The 24,264-nt window shown below is 45.7% G+C and overlaps 3 protein-coding genes across 3 annotated transcripts; all 3 read right to left on the bottom strand.

Moving 5' to 3' along the window:
• Positions 1 to 191: 191 nt before the first annotated feature.
• On the bottom strand, positions 192 to 1,795 carry LOC4324169 (UDP-glycosyltransferase 13). Its single transcript, XM_015770775.3, has one exon. The coding sequence runs from the start codon at positions 1,768 to 1,770 to the stop codon at positions 334 to 336; it is 1,437 nt and encodes a 478-aa protein (XP_015626261.2). The 5' UTR covers positions 1,771 to 1,795; the 3' UTR covers positions 192 to 333.
• Positions 1,796 to 5,336: 3,541 nt separating this feature from the next.
• Positions 5,337 to 7,048, bottom strand: LOC4327868 (anthocyanidin 5,3-O-glucosyltransferase). Its single transcript, XM_015776992.3, has one exon. The coding sequence runs from the start codon at positions 6,964 to 6,966 to the stop codon at positions 5,542 to 5,544; it is 1,425 nt and encodes a 474-aa protein (XP_015632478.1). The 5' UTR covers positions 6,967 to 7,048; the 3' UTR covers positions 5,337 to 5,541.
• Positions 7,049 to 22,512: 15,464 nt separating this feature from the next.
• LOC4327869 (anthocyanidin 5,3-O-glucosyltransferase) lies at positions 22,513 to 24,193 on the bottom strand. The gene has a single exon (XM_015777298.3). It carries the CDS (start codon positions 24,103 to 24,105, stop codon positions 22,690 to 22,692), a length of 1,416 nt encoding a protein of 471 aa, XP_015632784.1. The 5' UTR covers positions 24,106 to 24,193; the 3' UTR covers positions 22,513 to 22,689.
• Positions 24,194 to 24,264: the final 71 nt, after the last annotated feature.

Below are 24,264 nucleotides of genomic sequence, written 5' to 3' on the forward strand. Positions count from 1 at the left end.
ATTGATTCCCTTGTATCCGGGATTTGATTTGATTTTGGGAGTTGATTCCCTTGTATCCGATTCTGAGAGGGATTGGAGGGATGAGGATTCGGGGGCTGCGGTCGAAGGCGCACCGCGAGGGACGAAGGCAGCCTTCGTCTGACTTGTTACGACCGGAAAAATCCAAATATTTATATTTATAGATATAGATATAAGATAAGAATAAGATTTATATTTGTATTATTGTTTAATTGAAAAATACAAAGATCAGACATCGATGTTTTTAAGCTGTACATCCCCTAAAATAAAGAAAAGGAGTACTCCATATCGCTTCGCGATTTTTTGTTGACCAAATCAATTGTCCTTGTCCATCGCTATCTTCAGGCCGCCAAGAAAGTCAGTGAATGACGCCGTCGACGATCCGCCGATCTCCATCGCGCGAGTGGCCATCTGTTTCGCCAACGCCATCCTCTCCCTGATCTGCTTCCCTTGCTCTGACTCCATCACCAGCCTCACCTTGGTCTCCACCTCCTCCGCCTTCACCACCCCGTCGTCGTCATAGCCATCCATCACCACCCCAAGCTTCATCTCCTCCACGACGAACACCTTGTTCATCCTCTGCTCCGCGTACATCGGCCAGCAAACCATAGGCACCCCTGCCGTGACGGCCTCCAGCGTCGAGTTCCACCCGCAGTGCGTCACAAACGCGCCGGTCGCCGGGTGTCGCAGCACCTCCACCTGCGGCGCCCACGACGGCAGCACCAGCCCGCGCCCCCATGTCCTGTCCAAGAACCCCTCCGGGAGCAGCGACTCCAGCGCCGCCTCGCCGCGGCCCTCAAGCCGTTTCGTCGAGTCCGCGTCCGCCGCGACCGGCGCGCGCACGGCCCAGAGGAACGAGTGCTTGCTCCTCTCCAGCCCCACGGCGATCTCCTTCAGCTGCTCCGCCGGCACCGAGCTCGCGCTCCCGAAGCAGAGGAAGACCACGCTCCGCGGCGGCTGCGCGTCCAGCCACCTTAGGCACTCCTGCTTCTCCTCTTCGCCTCCGCGCTCTTCGCCGACCAATGGGCCGACGCAGAATAATCTCGGCGCGGGCTCGCCAGGGCGGGGGATCCCGTCTCGTATTGCCTTCACGGCGCGGGGCTCCAGCCACTCGAACGTGTTCACCAGTACGCTCTTCGCTTTGGCCAGCTGCTCGAAGAAAGCGATGGTTGCCTTGTACTGGTCCTTGTCGCGGTCGAGCAGGAGCACTTCCGGCAAGTCGGACGCCGGAATCGGATGGACTCCCGGGATGCGCAGCAAGGAGCGCCCCATCTGCCCGAAGGACACGGCGGATCGCATGACGGGGATGTGCAGGTAGGAAGCAAGGGCCGAAGCGCAGGAGACGAAGAACAGGTAGGCCGGGACGCCGAGCTCCGCGGCGGCGTCGAGCCCATACGCACAGAAGAAGTCGATGACGAGGGCCTCCACGGACGGGAGGGAGCGGACGAAGGCGGTGAGCGCGGCGTTGGTGGCGCGGAGGTCGGCGAGGAGGGTGATGAAGGGGTCAGCGTCAGGGTCGGCCGTGTCGGCGCCGGAACGGGCCGGTGCCGCCGGTGGTAGCAGCTGGAAGGAGACGGAAGGGTAGTAGGCGGAGAGGCGGGCAACGGTCTTACGGGACTCGCCTGACGACGGAACGTCGGCGACGGCGACCGTGACGGGGACGCCATGGTTGGCGATGCGATCGGCGAGCTGCGTCATGGGGTGGAGGTGCCCCCGGACCATCCATGTGTACAGCACGACCCTGCTCCTCATTGCTCGATTATGGCTCGTGTTTTCTGCGTGTTTATGGAGTACTACAAGGGGATATAAATGGGAATCTATGTTGCCGACGGCCGAGTTGTTGGCAGTCATCGGCAGCCGGCAAAGTTGGAACCACGAGCTATATCCTATTATTTGATTCCTAGTGATGAGATGATGTTTTCTAATAACAAAATGTGCCAGACCATGCTTTCCTTTGAAACTTTGGAGGCAGATATTAAAAAAATAAACCCCGCATATCCTAACTTTTTCTTCAAACTTTTAACTTTTCCACACATAAACTTCTAACTTTTTTCTTCAAACTTCTAATTTTAGCGTGGGAACTAAATACACCCTTTAAATGTACTACGTCTTTAAAATAGTATTCTATTTTTTTATACTTATACAATTCATTCTATTTCTATATACTACGTCTTTAATGTGATTTTCTTGTGTTGTGGTGAAGCCACGTCATCTCATCCCTACACTATAGTAAGGTTGCTAAATTTTGGTAAGATTTCATATGTACTTACTAAAATTTAGCAACAAACTAAATGTAACCATTTTTTTGGAACTTTACTAAAAAAGATAAGGTTAAAAATAGTAGCAAAGTAAACAAGCCCTTAATATGATTTTCTTGTGTTGGGGTGAAACCACATCAATCTTGATTTTCTTGTGTTGGGGTGCAGCCACGTCATCTTAAATAAGCCAGACCATTGGATGAAGCAACGTACACTCCAGATTGTCTCAGTTTTGCTCGGGCCACAATCTCTCCATCTGCCCCATCCCACTAACAAATTTAAGGTTAGCCAAAGCCTCAGAAGACGCACGCAAAAAAATATATACATCTTCCACTCACGTATTTACGGAAAAAAAAAGGTGCATCTTCCACTAACTCATTTTAAAATTTGTCGGTGCTAACCCTACAACGGTAATACACACGCAGGCACGCAGCGTATGTTGTGAAAGCATTTCAGGCATATGCATCTTCAGAACAAACATTTCAAACATGTAGTCTAGCAAGAATATTGAAGACATTTCAGGCATATGCATCTTCAGAACAGACATTTTAGGTAATAAACATAGAGTATTAGGAAATCAACAACATTACACCTTCAATTATGTATGCACTACTTCATTATTCATTTAACTGAACTGGTGAGCTGGATCAGGTACACCACCGGGAAACAAATATTAAAGAACCATGGGCATTTGTAACAGTTGGGAATTAACAGTTCGGTCAATCTGAGACATTGAAGTACATTTCCTTTTTTTTTCAACCGCTGGAGATCATTGTGCATCTTATTGGCCATTCGGCATCATTTGACGGAGGGAGTAGTATTTACAAATTAAATCCGAATCTACAAACCTGAATAAATCAATGATACAACCTAGTTTCCATAATATTTGGACAAGGATAAAATCAAGAACCAGTGTTGCCTACCCCCTCCGTCCAAAAAAACCCAATCCTAACTAGGGTTTGTCTTTTTTTTTGGACGGGGTAGTACAATATAGTTCAACATAACCATCCCACTTAAATAAAGAAACTTCCCAAATTTTACATCATAGGAAAAAACTGAAAAAAAAACCCCACCCCATTCACCACGATCTCACCAATCCAGATGTATTAGTTCAAATCTTATTTTCACGGAAACGTTGTATCTACTATGACCATTCACAATGCGCTTATGTGGCATCCGGCCTGAGTAGAGGGAACCAAATATTTGCCATGACCGCGTAGCCAAAGTATGCCATTGGTTCCTCGTCAGTTTTTGCAGGTGTGGCCCATACTAGTGCTCCATACCGCCAAGGGAGGGATGGAGGGAGAGAGAGGAGAGGAGACAGATGCGTCGTCATCCTCGTGCTCCATGCCGCCGAGCTCGTCACCCATGGGAGGAGGGCGACTGGGCGCTGTCCTCGCCGTTGAAGCTCGCAGGCTCGATGAGGAAAGCAACGGAGAAGGAGAGGAGCTCGAGGTTGAGGCGAAAGGGACGGCAGCGGTGGAGGTCGATCTGGCCCCCCCCTCCCCCCCCCCCCCCCCGGGGAGCTCGATGCGTAGCCAACGCTAGCGAGGAGAAGGGAATAATGGATTTGGCGTCGGCAAACTCAGGAGAGAGGGGAGATCCAGCGAGCCGCCGCCATCGCCGCCCAAGGCCGGATCCGGTGAGCCCAGGCCGGATCTGGCCATCCCGCCGCCACTCCATCAGTGTCGTCGCTGCTCGGTCCACCGCTCCGCTCGGCTCCGCGAGGAAGACGAGGTCACGAGGCTCCGGTCGACGGAGACCTCCATGAGGACGACTGCGAGGGCGAATAATCAAGGGGGAATTCGTAAGCATACGCTGCAGGAGCAGCGGCGACGGTGGAAGATCGAAGGGTTTAGGGTTTGCCGTGTCAATTGGTGTAGCGGGTCATTAAACATAGTTGGAGGCGATGGGACGCGGTGGCCGGTGGGATCAATCTGCTACTTACATGTTTCTACCGCACGTGCACTTAATAGCACTTCTGTTTTTACTTTGTTGCAAAATAAACCCAACTAATATTTTGTTTATCAAAATTTGAATGTAACAATCAAAATATTGTCCAAACCAGCATTCACGGTCAAGACATGATAATTCTAGAATCTTTGACATCCTCAAGATCTAGAAAACGGTCAATCTATGGAGCATGTGTGGAGGCTAAGATTTTGCGAGATTATTTTCCTAAACCACCCCCTGTAAGCGTGTAGCTTTGGTGTCTTTTGTTGTCCTTGGTTTTGTTGTCAGATTCTGAGCATGTTAGTTTTTCTCCATACAACCGATTTACTCCCTCCGTCCAAAAAAACCAACCTAGAAGAGAACACCTAATACAATGAAAACCAGTCTAGAAGAGAACACCTAATACAACGAATCTGGACATAAGGTTGTCCAGACTCGATATACTGGGATGGGACACATCCCCTCCTACACCTAGTACAACGAATCTGGACACATTCTCTCCTACACCTATTACAACGAATCTAGACATAACGTTATCCAGATTTGATATATTGGGAGGGGACACATCCGCTCATAGATTGGTTTTTTTGGATGGAGGGAGTATGTAGATAATTGTTACTTTTTGGGTTGTGTAACGGGACATTTAACTATTTACTACATTTAAGATATGGCAATTAAGGATTTGTTGCTTGCTGTCTATAATATGTGAGTCCTCATATGTCTATAATATATGGGTCAATTGACAATTCATTTTTTTTGTGAGGACATTGAAAATTCCTTTAGAATCACTTGTAAGAGTGGCAAATAGTTAATTATTCCATGTATAACACCAACAGTTTGGTGGCTCAGGTTAAAAAATGCTCCTCTGTCCTATTTTAAGTGCAGTTGTGGGTTTCTGTGTCTGTCTAACATTTGATCGTCCATCTTATTTAAAAAATTTATAAAAAAAATAAGTCTTGCATGAATATAAAAATAAAAATACTAATTTGACCGTCAGTTCGGCCGTCTGTTTTATTTGAAATTTATTTATGATTAGTATTTTTAGATGATAAATGCAAGGTGCTTCAAAGTTCAAATTCTCAAGTATCAACCTAAAGTATAGTTGCATGAGGGAGAAAAAACTGGGAAATAAATTAGTGTGTTCTCTGTAAGGATGCCCGGACTTTGCATGAGATGCGCTAGCATAGTTGCACCGTAGTCTCATACAGATTCGGCCACATCACGACATGAACAACTCTAAAATCTGACGAAATCTAAATATACTGAAGAACATTATTCTCGGTCCTGCTAAAACCAACTCGGCTACAGTGTTTCAGTCATGCACGGGTGTATCTCTCGGGCCGCTTTTCACGTTGTTCGTCCCCAAATTGTTCAGGAATTCGGCGAACGCCATGTCAGACGAACCCCCATCTTTGACGGCATCAGCAGCCATCTCCTTGGCCATCGCCGACCTCTCCCTAAGCCTCTTCCCTTCCTCCGACTCCATCACCAGCCGAACCTTGGTCTCCAGCTCGTCGGCCTTAACAAGCTCGCCGTCGTAGCCCTCCACCAACACCCCAAGCTTCATCTCCTCCACCAGGTGCGCTTTGTTCAGCCTCTGCTCCGCGTACAGCGGCCAGCAGATCATCGGCACGCCGGACATGATCGCCTCCAGCGACGAGTTCCACCCGCAGTGCGTCACGAACGCGCCGACGGCGCCGTGCTGCAGCACCGCCGACTGCGGCGCCCAGTTCTTCACGACGAATCCCCTGCCTTGGGTCCTCTCCAAGAACCCTTCCGGAAACAACGCCTCCAAGTCCACCTCGCCGAGGTTGCTACGCACAGCCCACAGGAATCTGTGTCCGGAGTTCTCTATCCCCCGAGCCATCTCGCTCAGCTGCGACACCGAGAAAGTGCCCCTGCTCCCGAAGCAGAGGAACACCACGCTCTGCTTCGGTTGGCGGTCCAGCCACTCGAGGCACTCGTGCCGCGCGTCGTTCTCCTTGAGCTTGCCCCCATCGACCAGCGGCCCAACGCAGTAGATCGCGGGCACCGAGCGGCCGGACGGCAGGCAGAGGCCGCCGCGGATCGCTTTCAGGGCCCTCGTCTCCAACCAATCGAAGCTGTTCACCAGAATGCCTCTCGCTTCAGCCATCCGGGAGCAGTGGTGAATCCGGGTCGTGCCCACGTCGCTCTCCCTGTCTTGCATGGTGTCCGGCATGTCCAGCGCGCGAATCGTCGGCACGCCGGAGAAGCTCAGCACCGTGTCGGCCATGTCCTTGAAAGAGGATGGAGCCGAGCGGGCGACATGCGGAACCTGGAGGTAGATCGCTAGGTCGCTGGCCGCAGACGGGTAGAACATGTAGGCCGGGACGGCGAGCTCGGCGGCGACGTCGAGCGCGTCGATGCAGAACATGTCGACCACGAGAGCGTCGACGGCAGCAGGGAACGAGCGCAGGAGCTCCCGGAGCACGGGGTTGGCGAGGCGGAGCGCGTCGACGATCCACATGACGGGGTGGGAGTACGTCTTGCCCTCGCAGGACGGGATGGGAAGGAGGCGGACACCGATGGAGGGGCACACGGCGGCGATGCGGGCGATCGCGCCGGCCAGCACAGCGCCCTTGTCAGGCGGGTCGGCGACGGCGAGGGTGACGGAGACACCGCGGCGGACGAGGGCCTCGGCGAGCTGCACCATGGGGTTGAGATGGCCCACCGCAGGGCAAGGGTAGAGCAGCACCGTCTTCTCCACCATGGCCATGGCCACGCTTCTCGCAGCAGATCAGTCGTTGGAGGAAACGGGTGCGCGCGCGGACTGCGGGATAGCAAAATCGTGTGAAAATGCCCACGGAATCAGTGGCTCCTGGTTTTGTGCCAGCGAAAAGCCCAAAACGCCACAGGCCGGCGGCCGCACGAGACAGGCAGACAGCACAGCAACAGCACGTGGGTGTCTCCCGAATTAGCTAGCTGCAGGAAGTTATCCCGACCGTCGATTGCTGGATCCGACGGTTGGCTTACATCTGTCGCGCATAACACCAAAAGCCGTGTAGCACATGCCGGACATACAATGGTCACGCTGTTTTCGCCGTATAGCTGGGCGTTTGTACGCACGGCTGTTGAGCGTTCACGATTTCACGTATATCGATGAGTGATGATGCCATGCATGACGGAACGACCAGGCCAAAGTCCAAAACCGGGAAACACAGGCTGACAAGGCGGTGCGCGCTGGTCATGAGCTCTAGTATTGCACACAGAAAAACGGCGGTTTTTTCCGAGAGGCGACTGACGAGAGAGAGGTAGATCATCACGAGAGAGTAGTTAGCTACTCCGTCCATCCCATAATATAAAAAATTTTAGATGAATGTGATACATACTACTAGATAATCTAATACAATATATTTAGACAAAGTTAAGTTATCTAGATTCATGGTATTAGGGTGTGTCACATTCACCCAAAATCTCTTATATTATACTCCCTCCGTTTCACAATGTAAGTCATTCTAACATTTTTCACATTCATATCGATGTTAATGAATCTAAACATATATATCTATCTAGATTCATTAACATCGATATGAATGTGGAAAATGGTAGAATGACTTATATTATGAAACGGAGGAAGTAGGACGAATGAAGTACCTCTCTAACTACTGTAGCTCTAAAACTTAACATATCATCTATAACTAATTAACTTAATACTCTAGAATAGTTAACTATATACTACATACTAATCATTAATATATGACTCGTATTTCTCTCTTACATGTTTTATTGGAGCTCATGCTATAGTGGCTATAAATCTGTAGCATGTTTTTCCCCTCTATCCTATCATATTTCTTCTATATAAGTATAAATATGATGTGACAACATTTATAACCCGCTTACATCATCTTAATGTACTCGCTTGAGATGATGTTAGAACAGGTACAATAACAAACTGTAAGTCAGCTATAAGCATACGTGGAGGAGTGAAGAGAAGCGGATTTGTATCCAACTGCAGCACGGATTCCAAAACGCTATGTGTGTATGACATGCGGGATCAATTATTAATGTTGTAGTATATATTTGTAGTTAACTATTGTATGAATTATCTATTAGATTGGTTATATATAATTTGAAGATAGTAGTTGGCTATATTATTAAACTTGCTCTTAGTAATACCTTTTCTGCTGGTGAAAATTAACAAGTGAAAACTTCTCGTTAATTATCATTCAGGATGATTTTTTTTCATTATTCATGTTCACTTTTCCGGTGAAATTGCCCGAGGTAGAATATGTGATACAATAAGCTTTTTGCAGAATATTATCTTTCCAATAAGAAAATGAGAATTTTTTATAACCAAAGTGTGACACTGCCATGTAAGGCCATTCGCAGCGTCGTAGGTTAACGTTCGTGCAAGCTCAGAGATTCCGAGCCAGGTCGACGTGTGTTGTGCCCCAGCGTAGAACATGAAATGTCATTTGGACACGCGAACCTCGTCATAAATTGTCAGATGGTCAGGTGGAAGGCACACGGCGACGGTCGAAACAACGTTGGGGTGGTCATGCCCCATTGAGCTGGCCCCATCCTAAACTTTACCCGCTGCCACCGTCGAGCCGTCGCCGTCGCCGTCTCCCGAGGCCAGATCCGATGAGCTCAGATCGGATCTGGCAAGCTCGGCGGTGAGGAGTGGCCGCCGCCACTGCCAACATCAAGTTGCTGTCATTGCCAACGTTGAGCTATTGCCATCGCCTTCAAGATCAGATCTAGTGACTTACAAGCTCTACAAGAAGAGGGGCGGCACCGACGCCCCAAGGTGGAGGGAGACCACACCGACAGTTGGGGGAGGAGAGAGAGCGGCATAGATAGGGAGGAAGTGCAGCATCGGTGGTGGGTGGTAGGGAGAGCAATGAAGGGGGAGAGGGGTGCCAGTGGTAGGTGGAAGGGAGAGCAGCTGAATGTTCGACCGCCACCATTTGCGTGGGCTTGGCTATGCCATGTCATGTTTAATCATTTATTTTCTTATCTAATTTGTAATTGTGGAATTTATGGATTTTTGTCCGTACTTAATATTGTGCGAACGAATATACAATGTGTATCGATTGTTTGTGGTTTTATATTTGCTGGCTTAAAAAATGTCTAATTGTGATGGTTTGTACAATAGATAAAAATGTCTAATTAGGAGAAAAAGGCTTGCTCGGGATTTGGAACCAACTCCAAGGGGTCTGCACCCGTCTAAAACATATGTATAGGTTTTATACAGCCCCTCCTTTTTCTCCACTTTTATCGTGGGGCGTTGTGACGTCCCAAAACGACCCTGAAATATATCCTTTAAATTATGACTAGAATAATTAAAATTCGTGTGAAAGCCTCCAAAAATTAAAATATGCAAAGTAAAAGTCAAATAAGGCTTAGAGGATTTTTGTATATTTCCTAAAAGCCTAAAATGTGTAAATAAATTTTAGTGGAATTTTCAGAGCACAAATAATAATTATTAAGAAATAAACAAAGTTGAAAAGGTTTTATAAAAAGAAAAACCCTAAAAACCCTCCCTCCCTCTCTTGGGCCGGCTCGGCCCACTTCCCTCCCCCTCTCTCCTCTTTCCCCGTGGCCCACTCGGCCCCTCCCCGCGCGCACGCCGCTAACGGGCGGGCCCGCCTGCCACCCTCGCTGACGGGTGGGGCCCACCCGTCATCTCGTTCCTCCCGCCGCTCCCGCCGCCTCGCCCGCGCCTAGCGCCGCCGCCGCCGCGAATCCCACCGCCTCCCGTCGTCCCCGCGTGAAATCAATAGGGGGGAATTACTCCCCGTGATCCCCTCTCCCTTTCTCCCCATTTTTTCCTCTCTCTCTCTCGCATTCAAACGGGCGGATTTGTTCCCGCAAATCTCGTTGGCGCCATTGATGGCGGCCGGACCTCCCGGCCGGTTTCCTTCCTTCCCCGGCCGCCCTCTCCCCCTTCCAACCCTATTTAAACCCTCCCCGCACCTCACCCGTTTCCACCTTTGCCGCGCCGTCTCCTCGCTGGAATCGAGCTCGCACCGTCGCCCTCTCTCTCCTCTGTCGCCGACGACCTTTGGCCGGCTCTCTCCGCTCGCCGGGACCGTTTCCCGCCCCGGCGTCGCCTCCTCCGGCTTCGCCGCACCGTCGTCGTCCCCGTCCACCCCCTCGTCGAGCTCGCTGACCGCCGGAGCGCCGCCGTCCCCGTCGACCCGAGCCGCGCCGCCGCCTTCCTCCGCTCCGGCCGCCTTTTTCGTCGTTGCCGTCGACCTAGGGTGAGCTGTGGACCGCCGCCTCGTTTCCCCCTTTTCCTCCCCTCTCTCGGCCGCCGCTCCGCCGTGCCTATGGCCGCTGCCGGCGACCATAGGGGCGCGGGCGCGCCGCCTCCCGCCGGCCGCGTCGACGTAGCCGCCTTCGGGCGCGCCGAGTGGCTGCCGCGTGGGGCCTGGCCGTCAGCCGCTCGCGCCCTCAGGTGCGGCTGACACGTGGGGCCCACGGCGCCGGCCAGTGTGAGCCCGGGTGCACCCGGTCCACCGTGGACCGTGAGGCTACCGTGTGGGCCCCACTCCCGTGGACCCGGTCAGCACGCCCTCCTCCCCTCGGCTGATGCAATAAATCCTTTTTAAATTAAAATTTAAATGAAGAAATTCGTAAATATTCATTTAAAGAGCATATAAACTTCAAATGGCCATAACTTGGCCATTTGAACTCGGAATTGGACCGTTCAAGTCTCTAATTTTTCCTTAAGAAGTCGAGAACTCATTTTTGTGCTTTGTTCCTGCTTGTTATATGGAGTTTATTAGAGTAAAAGCTTTTTTCCTTTCCGTTGGTCGTGTAGACGCTACAACTTCGGAAGATCCGCTCTACGTGGAGGTTGAAGCCGACGTTTGGGAAAGCGAGCAAGGCAAGTCACATCATCCTTGAACATATTGAATCCCAGTTTATAAAATTATTTTGATTTAAATTATTGCATTATCGCTTTATTTAAATTCCCGTGTTATCACTGTTTTATTTAGCCATGCCTATTTACCTTTGTTATGACCTTATTATTATTGCTATTGTTATTATTACCTTGTTCACCCTAGAATAAACAAAACCCCAACTAGTGGATACTCTATTCATGGTACCACTAGTATGAATTTAGGTAGATGCTTCGCTAGATTAAATAGGCAACATTATGTGGTTTTACAACTCTAGACTTTGGGAATATTCATATCACCTGGACACTATGGAATGGTTGGATTATTGTGGAATTGGATTCACACCTCCCCCTCTATTCCAAATCCTCAAAATGGTTTTAGGCTGGGCTCGGGGTGCATGGTTTTGATAGTAGCACCTCGGCCATATAAGGACCGGTCTTCGGGCCTCTGTTGCAAAGCACTACCGTAATTCCACATGTCTAGTGGGTAAGGCTTAGTTTGTGGCTCAGTCTGGTTATAAACAAAAGTACACGGATGGAGATGGACGAAGTCGGGGGTCGATGGACATCTCTAGGGAAAATGAAGGCTACACGAGCTGCGGCCCGGTAGTCGAGATGTCATGGCACAGGGCTGGTGTCCTGCTGCTAGGGGCTCAGTCCTGCCTACCTGTCCGGGAGGTTCCGGCCGTAGGTGGGGTTGGGTCGGTACTCTTGTCTATGGCTAGGATGGGTTGGAAACTATGTCACGTCTTTTGTCCGTATGCCGTGGTGGTATGTGGCACGTGGTTACACGTGAGGAAGATGTGTCTTGTGGGTAAAGATATACACCTCTGATCAGAGTATAATCTATTCGAATAGCCGCGCCCTCGGTTATGGGCAAGCCGAGCAATGTACCCAAGTTAGTGTTTTAATTCTTAAAACCTGCTTAACAACTAAAATGTGGAATGGTTGGCCTGGGTTGGCTTGGGACGAGCTAGGACCCAAGGTCGGGTTGCTAGTTCGGTCTGAATCATCGTAGGCCTTAGGTTAAGGCAGGTTCGTGTGGGTTCACGGCCTTGATTAATAATATTGCATAGCTCTAGGATCGTATTTACAAAGTAGCTTTGAGCAACTAAGTGACTTTCAATGCTATTTACTGCAAACCCTAACCCCCTATATTATGGCTCCCTTGTACTCTCTTGCATTTATTCTGCACTTGTGGGTGTGTCTTGTTGAGTACGGTGGTTGTACTCAGTCTTGCTCAATTTTTCCAAACCCAGAAGAGGAGTTCCTGGAAGATGAAGGCTTTGGTGTCTAGCTCGTGCTTGCTGTCAAGCGCCTGTGGTCGTCGCCCTAGTCTTCCGCTGTTTTTCGTTTGTCTTCTTGTGTGCTGGGCCTTCGCCGCCCATGTAATAAATTATCTATTTATGCTTCCGCTTGTTAAACTCTGAATTGTATCAACTTTTGGTGTACCTTGCCTCCTGGGACAAGGAATAATACACGCACGTAAGGAACGCCTGTTGGGTTATTTCCGGTCGTGACAGGCATCACAGTATAAAAATGTTAAATCTTAACCACACGTTTAAGAGAAGATACAATAGCAGACTATTAGCCAGCTGCAAACATATTTTAATGAGATAAAAGAATAGAGAGAAGAGCGGCGGGCTATAAATCTGTAGCCAGCTGCAACACGGACTCCAAGACGTAATGTGTGTATGACATGTGGGATCATATATTAATATTATAGTAATTAACTATAGTATGAATTGGCTATTAGATTGACTATAGATAAATTAGAGCCAGTAGTGGGCTATACTATTAAACTTGCTCTAATCCAACGGTTGTTAATGGGGTCAGAGAATAAAACCCAGATTCCCACGCTCTCCTTTCAACCGCACCCATATGCTCAAGCTATCTCCCGGTGTATAAACTTATAAACTTTGGATCTAAAAACTTTAGGTGTATAAACTTTAGATGTATATAGAAAATATTTGAATTCAAATTCAAATTTGAATCGGGTATATAAACTTTAGGTCTATAAACTTTAGGTGTATAAACTTTAGATGTATAGAAAGACTATATATGAAAAATATTTGAATTCAAATTCAAATTTGAATAGGATATTTGAATTCAAATTCAAATTTGAATTGGATATAATTCAAATTCAAATTTGAAACGGGTGTATAAACTTTAGGTGTATAAACTTTAGATGTATAGAAATATTATATAAAAAAATATTTGAATTCAAATTTAAATTGGAATCGGATATATAAAATTTTGGTCTCTAAACTTTAGATGTGTAAACTTGAGGTGTATAAACTTTAGGTGCATAAATTTACTAAAATAGGAAAGTAATGCGGTGCCAAAAAAGAAAACAGGTAGAGGGAGGGAGGGGGAGGTGGGGAGCGAATATGATCGCTACCCCCTCCCCAGCTACCCCTCCCCAGGGCAAGAGATCACCAAACAGCATTTCCGTGCCTTCTTCTCGATACGGAATTTTATTTCGACTGATAAATTCCTTTATTGCGGGTAAATCCAAATCGATATTAGAGATAAATAAATAGAGTGACAAGGGTGCCTATCAATCTATCATTATACGCTTGAATCGTTGATAACAAAGAGAGAGTTTAAGTCATACATCTTGTATTCATTGTATATTTCTATCATTCTATGGTGTAACTAGCATGGTGGTCCGCGCAGATTGCGCGGCTAGCATCATTATATTTTCTCTCATATAATAGCATATATATTTTCTCAATGTATTTTTCAAATATATTAAAATGACACCATAATTTCAAATTTTGTACTAACTTTACGAAACTACTAATGTGTAATATGAATATTGTATTTTATATACATTTTAGTTATTAATTACTATCTCCGTCCCAAAATACTTGTCGCTTTAAGTTTTTGTTTGTAACTATTGACATTCGTCTTATTTAAAAAATTATAAAATTAGTATTTATTTTGTTTGTGATTTGATTTATTATCAAAAGTATTTTAAGTATGACTTATCATTTTCTATATTTGCATTAATTTTTCAAATAAGACGAATGGTCAAACGTTGCAAGGAAAAAGTCAAAGCGATAACTAATTTGGGACGGATGTAGTATTTTTAATATCAATTTTTAGTTATCTGTAAATTATATTCGACTCTAAACTCGTCTTTCAATATTTTTTTATAATACCGAATTTTCGTTATCTGTAAATTGTATTTCTATATAGACTCTACGTTCTTCTTCCAATATTATTTATTTTTACTTCTGAATTTTTATTATTAAAAATTGTATTTCTATGTGGACTATAAACTCATCTTTAAATATTCTTTAACTTTTAATTTCGAATTTTAGTTACTTCTAAATTGTATTCTTATATTGACTTTAGACTCTTCTTCTCATGTTTTTTTAATTCGATTTTTAGTTATTTGTAAATTTTATTTTTTATACAGACTCTAAACTCTACTTTTAATTTTATTATGTTTATTCCGAATTTTAGTTAATTTTAAATTCCTATATGGACTCTATACTCTACTTCTAATATTACTTATTTTTAATTCCGAGTTTCTATTATTTCTTAATTGTATTTCTATATTGACTCTGCTTCTAATATTCCTTATTTTTAATTCCGAATTTCTATTATTTATTAATTGTATTTCTATATAAACTCTATACTCTTCTTCTAATATTCTTTATTTTTTAATTCCGAATTTCAGTTATTTATAAATTGTATTTCTATATGGACTCTAGTCTCCTCTTCCAATATTCCTTATTTTTTAATTCCGAAATTCAACTATTTCTAAATTGTATTTTTATATGGACTCTGTTTTTCTTTTTATCTGATTAATATGAGAATTTCTAGGCCGTGAGAGTCAACGTGGAGGCTCCTTTTTTATTCGTTTAATAAGTTAATAGATAGATTGTTTGGGACGGAATATATGCTTCTATATCTTCTTATTGCCTCAAATGTTGTGAGATGGAACTGAGAGGATTTGAGCGATCTGTTGACGTAGTCGTTCTGCAACACTTCTGTCAACGGAGGCCAGCAACTGACAAATCATCACACTGGAGCTAGGGACTATGGTAATTAAGTTTCATTTCTGTCAGTATAGACTAGAGACTGTATTGGGCTCTTGTAAGTTGTTTTTCTGAAGAAAGGCAAAAGCTTTGTCTTGTATATATTAATAGAGTAGGAGAAAATTATACAGGGTATATACAGGGTTAGCTGAAGAAAAACGACTAGCCCGCAAAAAAAAAAGGGGGTTAAGAAGTTAAGTGATATCTCCCAAAATTTCAAGCTCCTGTAGGATTGTTGCCCCCGTTTTGACCCATGCTCTTCCTTCCTCCTTGTTCTTTGATAGGATTGAGGACGTTGGTGACGCAGAGTTTCGGAAAATTCTTGCATTGTGTTCACACCAGATTTCCCATGAGACTAGGATAATCATAGTCCTGAGAGGCTTGCGGGGGGTGTTTGGGGATTCCGTTACGAGAGTCCACCACTGCCCAACCGAGTGACAAGTTTCCCAATTGCCCATCTGAAGGTCGGTGCCTGTCCATCTCTGGATTTCTGCCCATATTCTCTTTGTTAGTCTACATTTGGCCAGGAGGTGTGTTGGCGGTTATTAAAAGCCAATCTCATACCGCTAACATCTGCATAAAGTTCAGATAATAAAACATCCAACATAGTAATAGGTGCTTAATCTCACATATTCCACAAGTGTTGGTGTATATTTGTAAGCAGATGATAAACCCCGATATTCGGAGAAAATCTAGACTAAAGTGAGGAGAAATATGTATCTATACAAGGATGGGTTGTGAACTTCATCAAAACATTAGTGAATCAACCCAAAACTCCAAGAAATGGATAGAGGAAGGTCCAGGGAGTCCACCGACCGAAGGCCAGGCCAGGAGGGCCCAGCCCAGGTTCAGCCGAACCCCCCTGATCGCCGTTGATCCTGGGGTTTGGTGTGGACGTTCCAGATGTTCTCCCAATGACGGTTGCAGGGCAGTTCGGATATTTCCCCTTCTCACAATCGTCATAACTGCCCTATAAAAGGACCTCACTTAATTCACTCTCACACACACTTCCAAGCTTGAGCTGAATTATAAGAGACTCTATTGTACTATATTGTATACTAGAATAGGAAGAGAGTAGAGTAGAAGGAGTCGGAAGAATTCCGGAGTTGTCGGTAATCTTCTCCTATTTCTTTTATTCTGTTTATTACTCTGAATTCAATATAATATTCTTCTTGAGTAATTTAGATTTATCTTGTGAGAATTATCTCTTGGTTAGTTCCTAAATAGCATACGGGATTATTGTTCACTATAATCAACTAAAATATAGTGATTGCTTTGGTAGTTATAAACACTAAAGTAGATAGTAATTCCTTAGACGTGGTGTTTAGGTAATTATTATTCAATAATTGCTGTGTATCCCACAGTACGTTTGAGGTAGGTGTAGAGGTGGTGACAGCCCTCGAGATCACTTAAGTTCTCCCTGTCCGGGTACGTAGTAGAGTGACATCTGGGAACATCGGGTTGCCAGTGCCTGAAGTATTGCATTAGGATTAAAATTAAGCTTTCCCTAGACATTGTTTCTCACTAGTAAATCCTCTCTATCCTGGCCTATCTTTTGCTTGGTGTCCTTGGATGAACCGGAGGAAGATTTGACCACACACGTTCTCTTGGATTCGATACCCTTGGAATACTCCATAGGGGAAGTGCTACATCGGTATATCCGTGCGCTTGCGGATTTTGTCTGTGACCGTATTAAATACCAACAAGGTGTAGGGCCGATTCATCCACCGTGCAGCAGAGTGGGCAGATCTTTTGGTTTTGCCATCCTCTTTTCTCCAGTCTGTCTGCCATCCATACCCTGTTTTGAGTGACCAACCAGGAGAAGAATTTGCACTTTGATGGCGCCCAGGCCTTCCAGATTGATTGGTTGAAGACGGATCGCGCAGCCCCAAGGAACTAGAGTCTATAGGCCGATTTTGTAGAGTACTGCCCGTTTGATGTGAGGTTCCATCAAATGTTGTCTTGATTTTCGTTTAGCGGCCTCATGTCTCTGATCATTGTCCAGAGGCAGACATACTGTTGGAGGTGGCTCGCCTCCGTGATACGAGATATTTCAATGTCTCGGATCCAATTGTTTTCTGTTATGGCATCGTTCACTGTTCTGTTCTTCCTTCTAGAGGCCATGAAAATATTCGGGGCAATCTGTTGCAGAGTTTGATCTTCCAGCCATTTCGAGCTCAAAAACGTGCAGTTTTGCCATTGCCCACCATTATTGTTGTTGCGGCCACGAAGAGGTATCTATCTAACTAGTTGCATGGCAGCGCAGTCCACGCCCAAGGTTTTTCTGGCGCCACCCATTCGTTCCAAAGCCATCTGAGCCATAGTTCTGATGGCTCTTGTAAGTTGTAGAGGCTGTTTGGTTGATGGCCATAAGTTACCACACTTTGCCACACTTGAGGTTAGGCAAGTTTGACCATGTGAGGTGAGTGTTTGGTTAGCTCCCACAAGTGTGGTAAGATTCCTCTTTTGTAATCTAGGTCCCACATGTAAGTGACTCTAAAAAGTGTGGCATGGTTTCATTTTGGTGGCTAGAGTATGGCTTGGATTTTGATGGCCTCACCTTTGGGAAATTTAGCTAAGAAAGTATGGCAAGTCTAGACAATGTTAGTATGTGAACCAAACAGCCCTGTAATGTGTCTCGAGTCTCGACTGGACCAATTTCCCTTTTTCATTTTTTGGTGAGAGCACCAGTTCGCACTGATGTATGTGTAAGGCAGTGAGAGGCAACGGCATCGAAAACATTCAGAAATCTGACGTCTGCCGAGAATGGACCACGATATGTGTAAATCATGTGCTCCACGACGCCTGCCTGCACCACCCACGCGCTTGTCTTGTACGTGGGCTCGTCTGGGATTAGACGGGCCGCCGAGTTTGCTGGGGTTACTAATAGTGGAAATAAGTTCATTTTCGGTTCCTCAAGTGGCCGAGTTTGAATGTCATCCTCAACCCGCAACAATACAGCGAGTCCCTCAGTAAGCAAAACCGGTGTACTAAACTTCCCAAGCAGTATAGGACACAGTTTTGGCCAACATGGTGAGTGGGACCCACATGTTAGATCTCTCTCCACCTCCAACCTCCTCTCTCTCTCCCTATCTCTCTCGTCCATTCCCATCGTCGGCTAGGGAAGGGGTGGAGATGAAGGCGGCGCCAACACTGCTCGCGGGCGTGAGGAACGCTACCTCATCCCCTTTAACGACCCTACCACCGCTGCCTACTCCTATGCCATACCCTTGACCCCCCCTCCCCGCCGCCACCGTCATCATCTTCTACGTTGACGGCCACCATATTCCTCCTCCGACCTCTGATTCGCTTCGCTGCTCAAGCTGCCACTGCCATGGCAGGGCCAGCGAAGGAGCCAGCGATGACGATAGGGAGCACTACTCATGACAACAATAGATAGGGAGAGGAGACGGCGCTGACAAGATCTCTAGGGATGTCTCCTATGGTGGCGTCGAAGCCCCATCGACACCAATGGCGGAGTTCGTAGGTGGGTGTCGTTGTCCGAGCCCAAGCCGCTGCATCGCCTCCCACCAGGGGCCAGACCCGCCGGAGCTAGAGCCAGAGCCATCACTTAGCCTCCTGCTCCTCCGTGAGTTCGTCCCCGCCGACGAGCCAGACATCACCAAACACGAGAAGCCCACAACGACGTGCACATCCACCAACCCCATGTCAACAACCGTGATGCCGCCATCGCTCACCGCCACAGGCACAGACACAAGTGACCACCACGCCACCGCCACTGCCTCTGTCTTCAATGGGCTAGGCCGTACCTCAAGCAGTCCAAGCAACGTCGCCGACGGTTGCTGCCATGGGCTCGGGCTCCACCAAGCTCGACGATCGGTGGGGAGGTCGGTCGAAGAAGGGGGCAGATAGGCCGGGGACTCTCTGCCGCCCTCAGCTTCCCCGTCTCCCCCTCTCTGCCATCCGGTTGACAAGGTTGCGAAAATTGATGATGTCGTGACGACGTGTGGGACGAGCCCTTGCCACCGGACGAGCCACAGCCGCCGACGGTCTGATCGTCGGCCATCCTGCCAATCAAAGTGGTGACGGCGGGAGGGGGGATCCTCCGCTGCTGAGCCACCTCCGCCCGTCACGCCGTCCTCCCCGTCAGGCACGCCCTGTGGATTGGAAAGAGAGGAGAAGAGAAGGTGGAGAGAGAGAGGAGGAAGAAAATACTGGCCACTGATATGTGGGCCCCACCCTGACTTGGCTTGTCACATCACCGAAAACCGGGTATAATACTGCCTAGGACCTCCGAAGATCCGGTTTTGTAAATTGAAGGAATCATTATATCTGGTATTTTGGTCTAGAGACGAATTTCAGATTCGGCGACAAGTTGAGAGACCTAAAGTGAACTTATCTCTTCCTTCATCGATGGAGCAGCCAAATAATCTTGATTGCGGTCATATCAGATAAATGATGTAAGACAAATTATCTTTATTTGATCTGTCACCATATTGTACCTTCCACTTTTATTCTTTTTAAGCCTATAATTTTATCTTTTATCTAGACATATTCGCTACCTATGATGTTGTTCATATTTTGATAGTAGTACTCCTATGCCTTTACTAGCTTCTTTTATATAAAAACTAGCATAGTGGCTCGCGCAGATTGCGCACCTAACATCATTATATTTTCTCTCATATAATTTCTGATTGTATTATTCAAATATATTAAAATGACAACATAATTTTAAATTTTGCAATAACTTTACGAAACTACTAATGTGTAATATTCATATTGTATTTTATATACGTGTTAGTTATTAATTATTTTTAATATCAAATTGAAATTATTTGTAAATTATATATATTCCTATATGGACTCTAGACTCATCTTTTAATATATTTTTTTAATTCTGAATTTTTATTATTTCTAATTGTATTTCTACGTGGACACTAAACTCATCTTTCAATATTCTTTAATTTTAAATTTCAAATTTCAGTTACTTCTAAATTGTATTCCTATACTAACTTTAAACTTTTCTTCCCATGTTTTTCTTAATTTCAAATTTTAGTTATTTGTAAATTATACGGACTCTAAACACTACTTTTAATTTTGTTATGTTTATTCCGAATTTTAGTTAGTTTTAAATTCCTATATGTACTCTAGTCTCCTCTTCTAATATTCTTTATTTTTTAATTCCGAATTTCAACTATTTCTAAATTGTATTTCTATATGGACTCTAGTCTCCTCTTCTAATATTTCTTATTTTTTAATTCCAAATTTCAGCTATTTCTAAATTGTATTTCTATATGGACTCTGTTTTTTCTTTTTCTCCGATTAATCTGGGAATTTCTAGGCCATGAGAGCGAACGTGGAGGCTCCTTTTTCTATTCCTTAAATATTATAACTAGCATGGTGGCCCGCGCAGATTGCGTAGCTAGTATCATTATATTTTCTCTCATATAATAGCATATATGTTTTCTCATTATATTATTAAAATATATTACAATGACAACATAATTTTAAATTTTGTAGTAACTTTACGAAACTACTAATGTATAATATTCATATTGTATTTTATATACGTGTTAGTTATTAATTATTTTTAATATCAAAATTTAGTTATTTGTAAATTATATATGTTCCTATATGGACTCTAGACTCGTCTTTTAATTTTTTTAATTCTGAATTTTTATTTTTTCTAATTGTATTTCTATGTGGACTCTAGACTCATCTTTCAATATTCTTTTATTTTTAATTTCAAATTTCAGTTACTTCTAAATTGTATTCCTATATTGACTTTAAACTCTTCTTCCCATGTTTTCCTTAATTTTGAATTTTAGTTATTTGTAAATTGTATTTTTATACGGACTCTAAACACTACTTTTAATTTTATTATGTTTATTCCGAATTTTAGTTAGTTTTAAATTTCTATATGGACTCTATACTCTATTTCTAATATTCCTTATTTTTAATTCCGAATTTCTATTTTTTTTTCTTAATTGTATTTCTATATGAACTCTATACTAATATTCCTTATTTTTAATTCCGAATTTCAATTATTTCCTAATTGCATTTCTATATGGACTATATACTCTACTTCTAATATTCCTTATTTTAAATTCCAAATTTCAGTTATTTCATAATTGTATTTCTATATGGACTCTAGTCTCCTCTTCTAATATTCCTTATTTTTTAATTATGAATTTCAACTATTTCTAAATTGTATTTCTATATGGACTCTAGTCTCCTCTTCTATTATTCCTTATTTTATAATTCCGAATTTCAGCTATTTCTAAATTGTATTTCTGTATGGACTCTGCTTTTTATTTTTCTCCGATTAATGTGAGAATTTCTAGGTCATAAGAGCGAACATGGAGGCTCTTTTTTATTCCGAATCTTAGTTAGTTTTAAATTCCTATATGGACTCTATACTCTACTTCTAATATTCCTTATTTTTTTAATTCTGAATTTCTATTTTTTTTCTTAATTGTATTTGTATTTCTATATGGACTCTATACTCTACTTCTAATATTCCTTATTTTTAATTCCGAATTTACTTCTAATATTTCTTATTTTTAATTCCGAATTTCAGTTATTTCCTAATTGTATTTCTATATGGATTTTAGTCTCCTCTTCTAATATTCCTTATTTTTAATTCCGAATTTCTATTTTTTTATTTATTGTATTTCCATATGGATTCTATACTCTACTTCTAATATTCCTTATTTTTAATTCCGAATTTCTATTATTTCCTAATTGTATTTCTATATGGACTCTATACTTCTACTTCTAATATTCCTTATTTTTAATTCCGAATTTCAGTTATTTTCTAATTGTATTTCTATATGGACTCTAGTCTCCTCTTCTAATATTTCTTATTTTTTAATTCCGAATTTAAGCTATTTCTAAATTGTATTTCTATATGGACTCTAGTCTTCTCTTCTAATATTCCTTATTTTTTAATTCCGAATTTCAGCTATTACTTTTTTTTTCTTTTTCTCTGATTAATGTGAGAATTTCTAGGCCACGAGAGCGAATGTAGAGGCTCCTTTTTCTATTTCTTTAATAATATAATAGATAATAGATAGATGATTTACCAAGGCTCTTGTTCATATTGTTCAGTTAAAGCAGTTGATCTATTTTGTTCTACCGCGCACTCCGCCGCCGCTGATTTTGTTTGACACATGGTCTATTGATTAGGTGCTAATTAATCACTGGTGAGGCCAAGCTGTGCGGCCCTTGATCCACGATAGGTGGCCTACAGGAAAGCAACGGCAAAGTTTGCCGTTGGTCTCAAATGCAGAGGGAAGGCAGCACGGCATGGGCGGATATATGTGTTCATCAAGGATGGCGCTCGTGTCGGAACTCATAGCATCAAATCTGGAGTCTAGAATCAACCTTCATCAAGTAATTTAGCGAACACAGATACTAACTTTTTTTATTTGTGAATGAACGGGGCAGAAGGCGCAGGAGCACACAGAGTGCAAGTCCAACACGGTCGTCCGCTAACACGAACCGCATCATCTTCTCAGGTCCTCTAGGAAACAAGGTAAGCTAAGCGCCCAAATGCCGAACGATGAGTGATTGATCACTCGGACGTCACCAAACGATCGATAAACTCGTCAAACGCCACACGCGAGGGCCCTTCTTCCGCGAGCGCCTCCACGGCCTTCGCCCTCGCCACGGCCAGCCTCTCCAGTAGCTTCCCCCCTTCCTCCGACTCCATCACCAGCCTCACCTTCGCCTCCACCTCCTCCGCGCTCACCATCTCCTCGTCGTAGCCATCGATCACCACGCCCACCTTCATCTCCTCCACGATGAACACCTTGTTCATCCTCTGCTCCGCGTACAGCGGCCAGCACAGCAGCGGCACCCCCGCCGTGATCCCCTCCAGCGTCGAGTTCCACCCGCAGTGCGTGACGAACGCGGCCGTCGCCGCGTGGCGTAGCACCTTGGCCTGCGGCGCCCATGACTTGACCACCATTCCTTTGTCCGCCGTCCTCTCCAAGAACCCCTCGGGGAGCAGCGCCGCCAGGTCTGGCTCCGGCAGATGCTCGAGCAGATTGGCCGGATCCTGACGCGGGCTCCGCACCACCCACAGGAACCGGTGGCCGGAGCTCTCGAGCCCGCGCGCTATCTCCTTCAGCTGCGCCGCCGAGAAGGAGCCCATGCTGCCGAAGCAGAGGAACACCACGCTCCGCGCCGGCTGCGCGTCCAGCCACGCGAGGCACGCGTGCCGCACCCCTCCTCCCTCCTCCTCGCCTGACGCCACCAGCGGACCGACGCAGTACACCGGCGGGGTGGGGCGGTCCGGGGAGCAAGCTCCCTCCCGGAGCGCACCCATGGCCCTCGCTTCAAGCCACTCGTACGTGTTGAGCAGCACGCCGCTCGCCTCCATGGCGCGCGCGTACAGCTTGACCCGCGCCTTGTAAAACCGACCCTCTCTGTCCTGCACGAGGGACGGCATGTCCGATGCCGGTATCGGCGGGACGCCGGGGAAACGGAGGAGCGCCTTGCCCATGTCTCTGAGGTTGGTGGTAGTCGTGGAGTAGTGGTGCATCAGGCCTAGGGAGGCGGCAAAGGCGCCCGCGGCCGAGGTGAAGTATATGTAGGCGGGGACGTGGAGCGCCGCCGCGGCGTCGACTGCCTCGGCGCAGAATATGTCGAGGACAAGCGCCGCGACGGAGGGGATCGATCGGAGGAGCGACGCGAGGGAGGGCACCGACCGGCGGAGCACGTCGAGCATGAGCAAGAGGGGGTTCGGATCGGGGTCGGCGCAGGACGGCGGCGGCGGGAGGTGGTGGAAGGTGATGGAGGGGTTGGAGGCGGCGATGCCGGCGATGGTGGGGGATCCCGTGGTGCCCGATCCGGGGGTGGCCGGGACGGCGATGGTGACGTCGAGGCCGCGGGTGAGGAAGAGCTTGGCGAGCTCGACCATGGGGAGCAGGTGACCCGCGCCCATGGCGGCGTATAGCACGACGTTGCGGCTGGGCTTGGACTCCATTAGCTCAGGACTCAGGAGCTCTCACTTTCATCGTCCTTTGGAAGAGAGATCTCAGTTGCGGTGTGGTCACTGGTTGGTCACTTGCCTTGTGATTCTTTCGGCTTCATTAATTCCTTTTTCTTTTCAGGTGGTCTAACTATTTACGTCTTCCAGCTACGA

Source organism: Oryza sativa, chromosome 1 (assembly GCF_034140825.1).
Source record: "Oryza sativa Japonica Group chromosome 1, ASM3414082v1".
NCBI classification, from domain to species: Eukaryota; Viridiplantae; Streptophyta; class Magnoliopsida; order Poales; family Poaceae; genus Oryza; species Oryza sativa.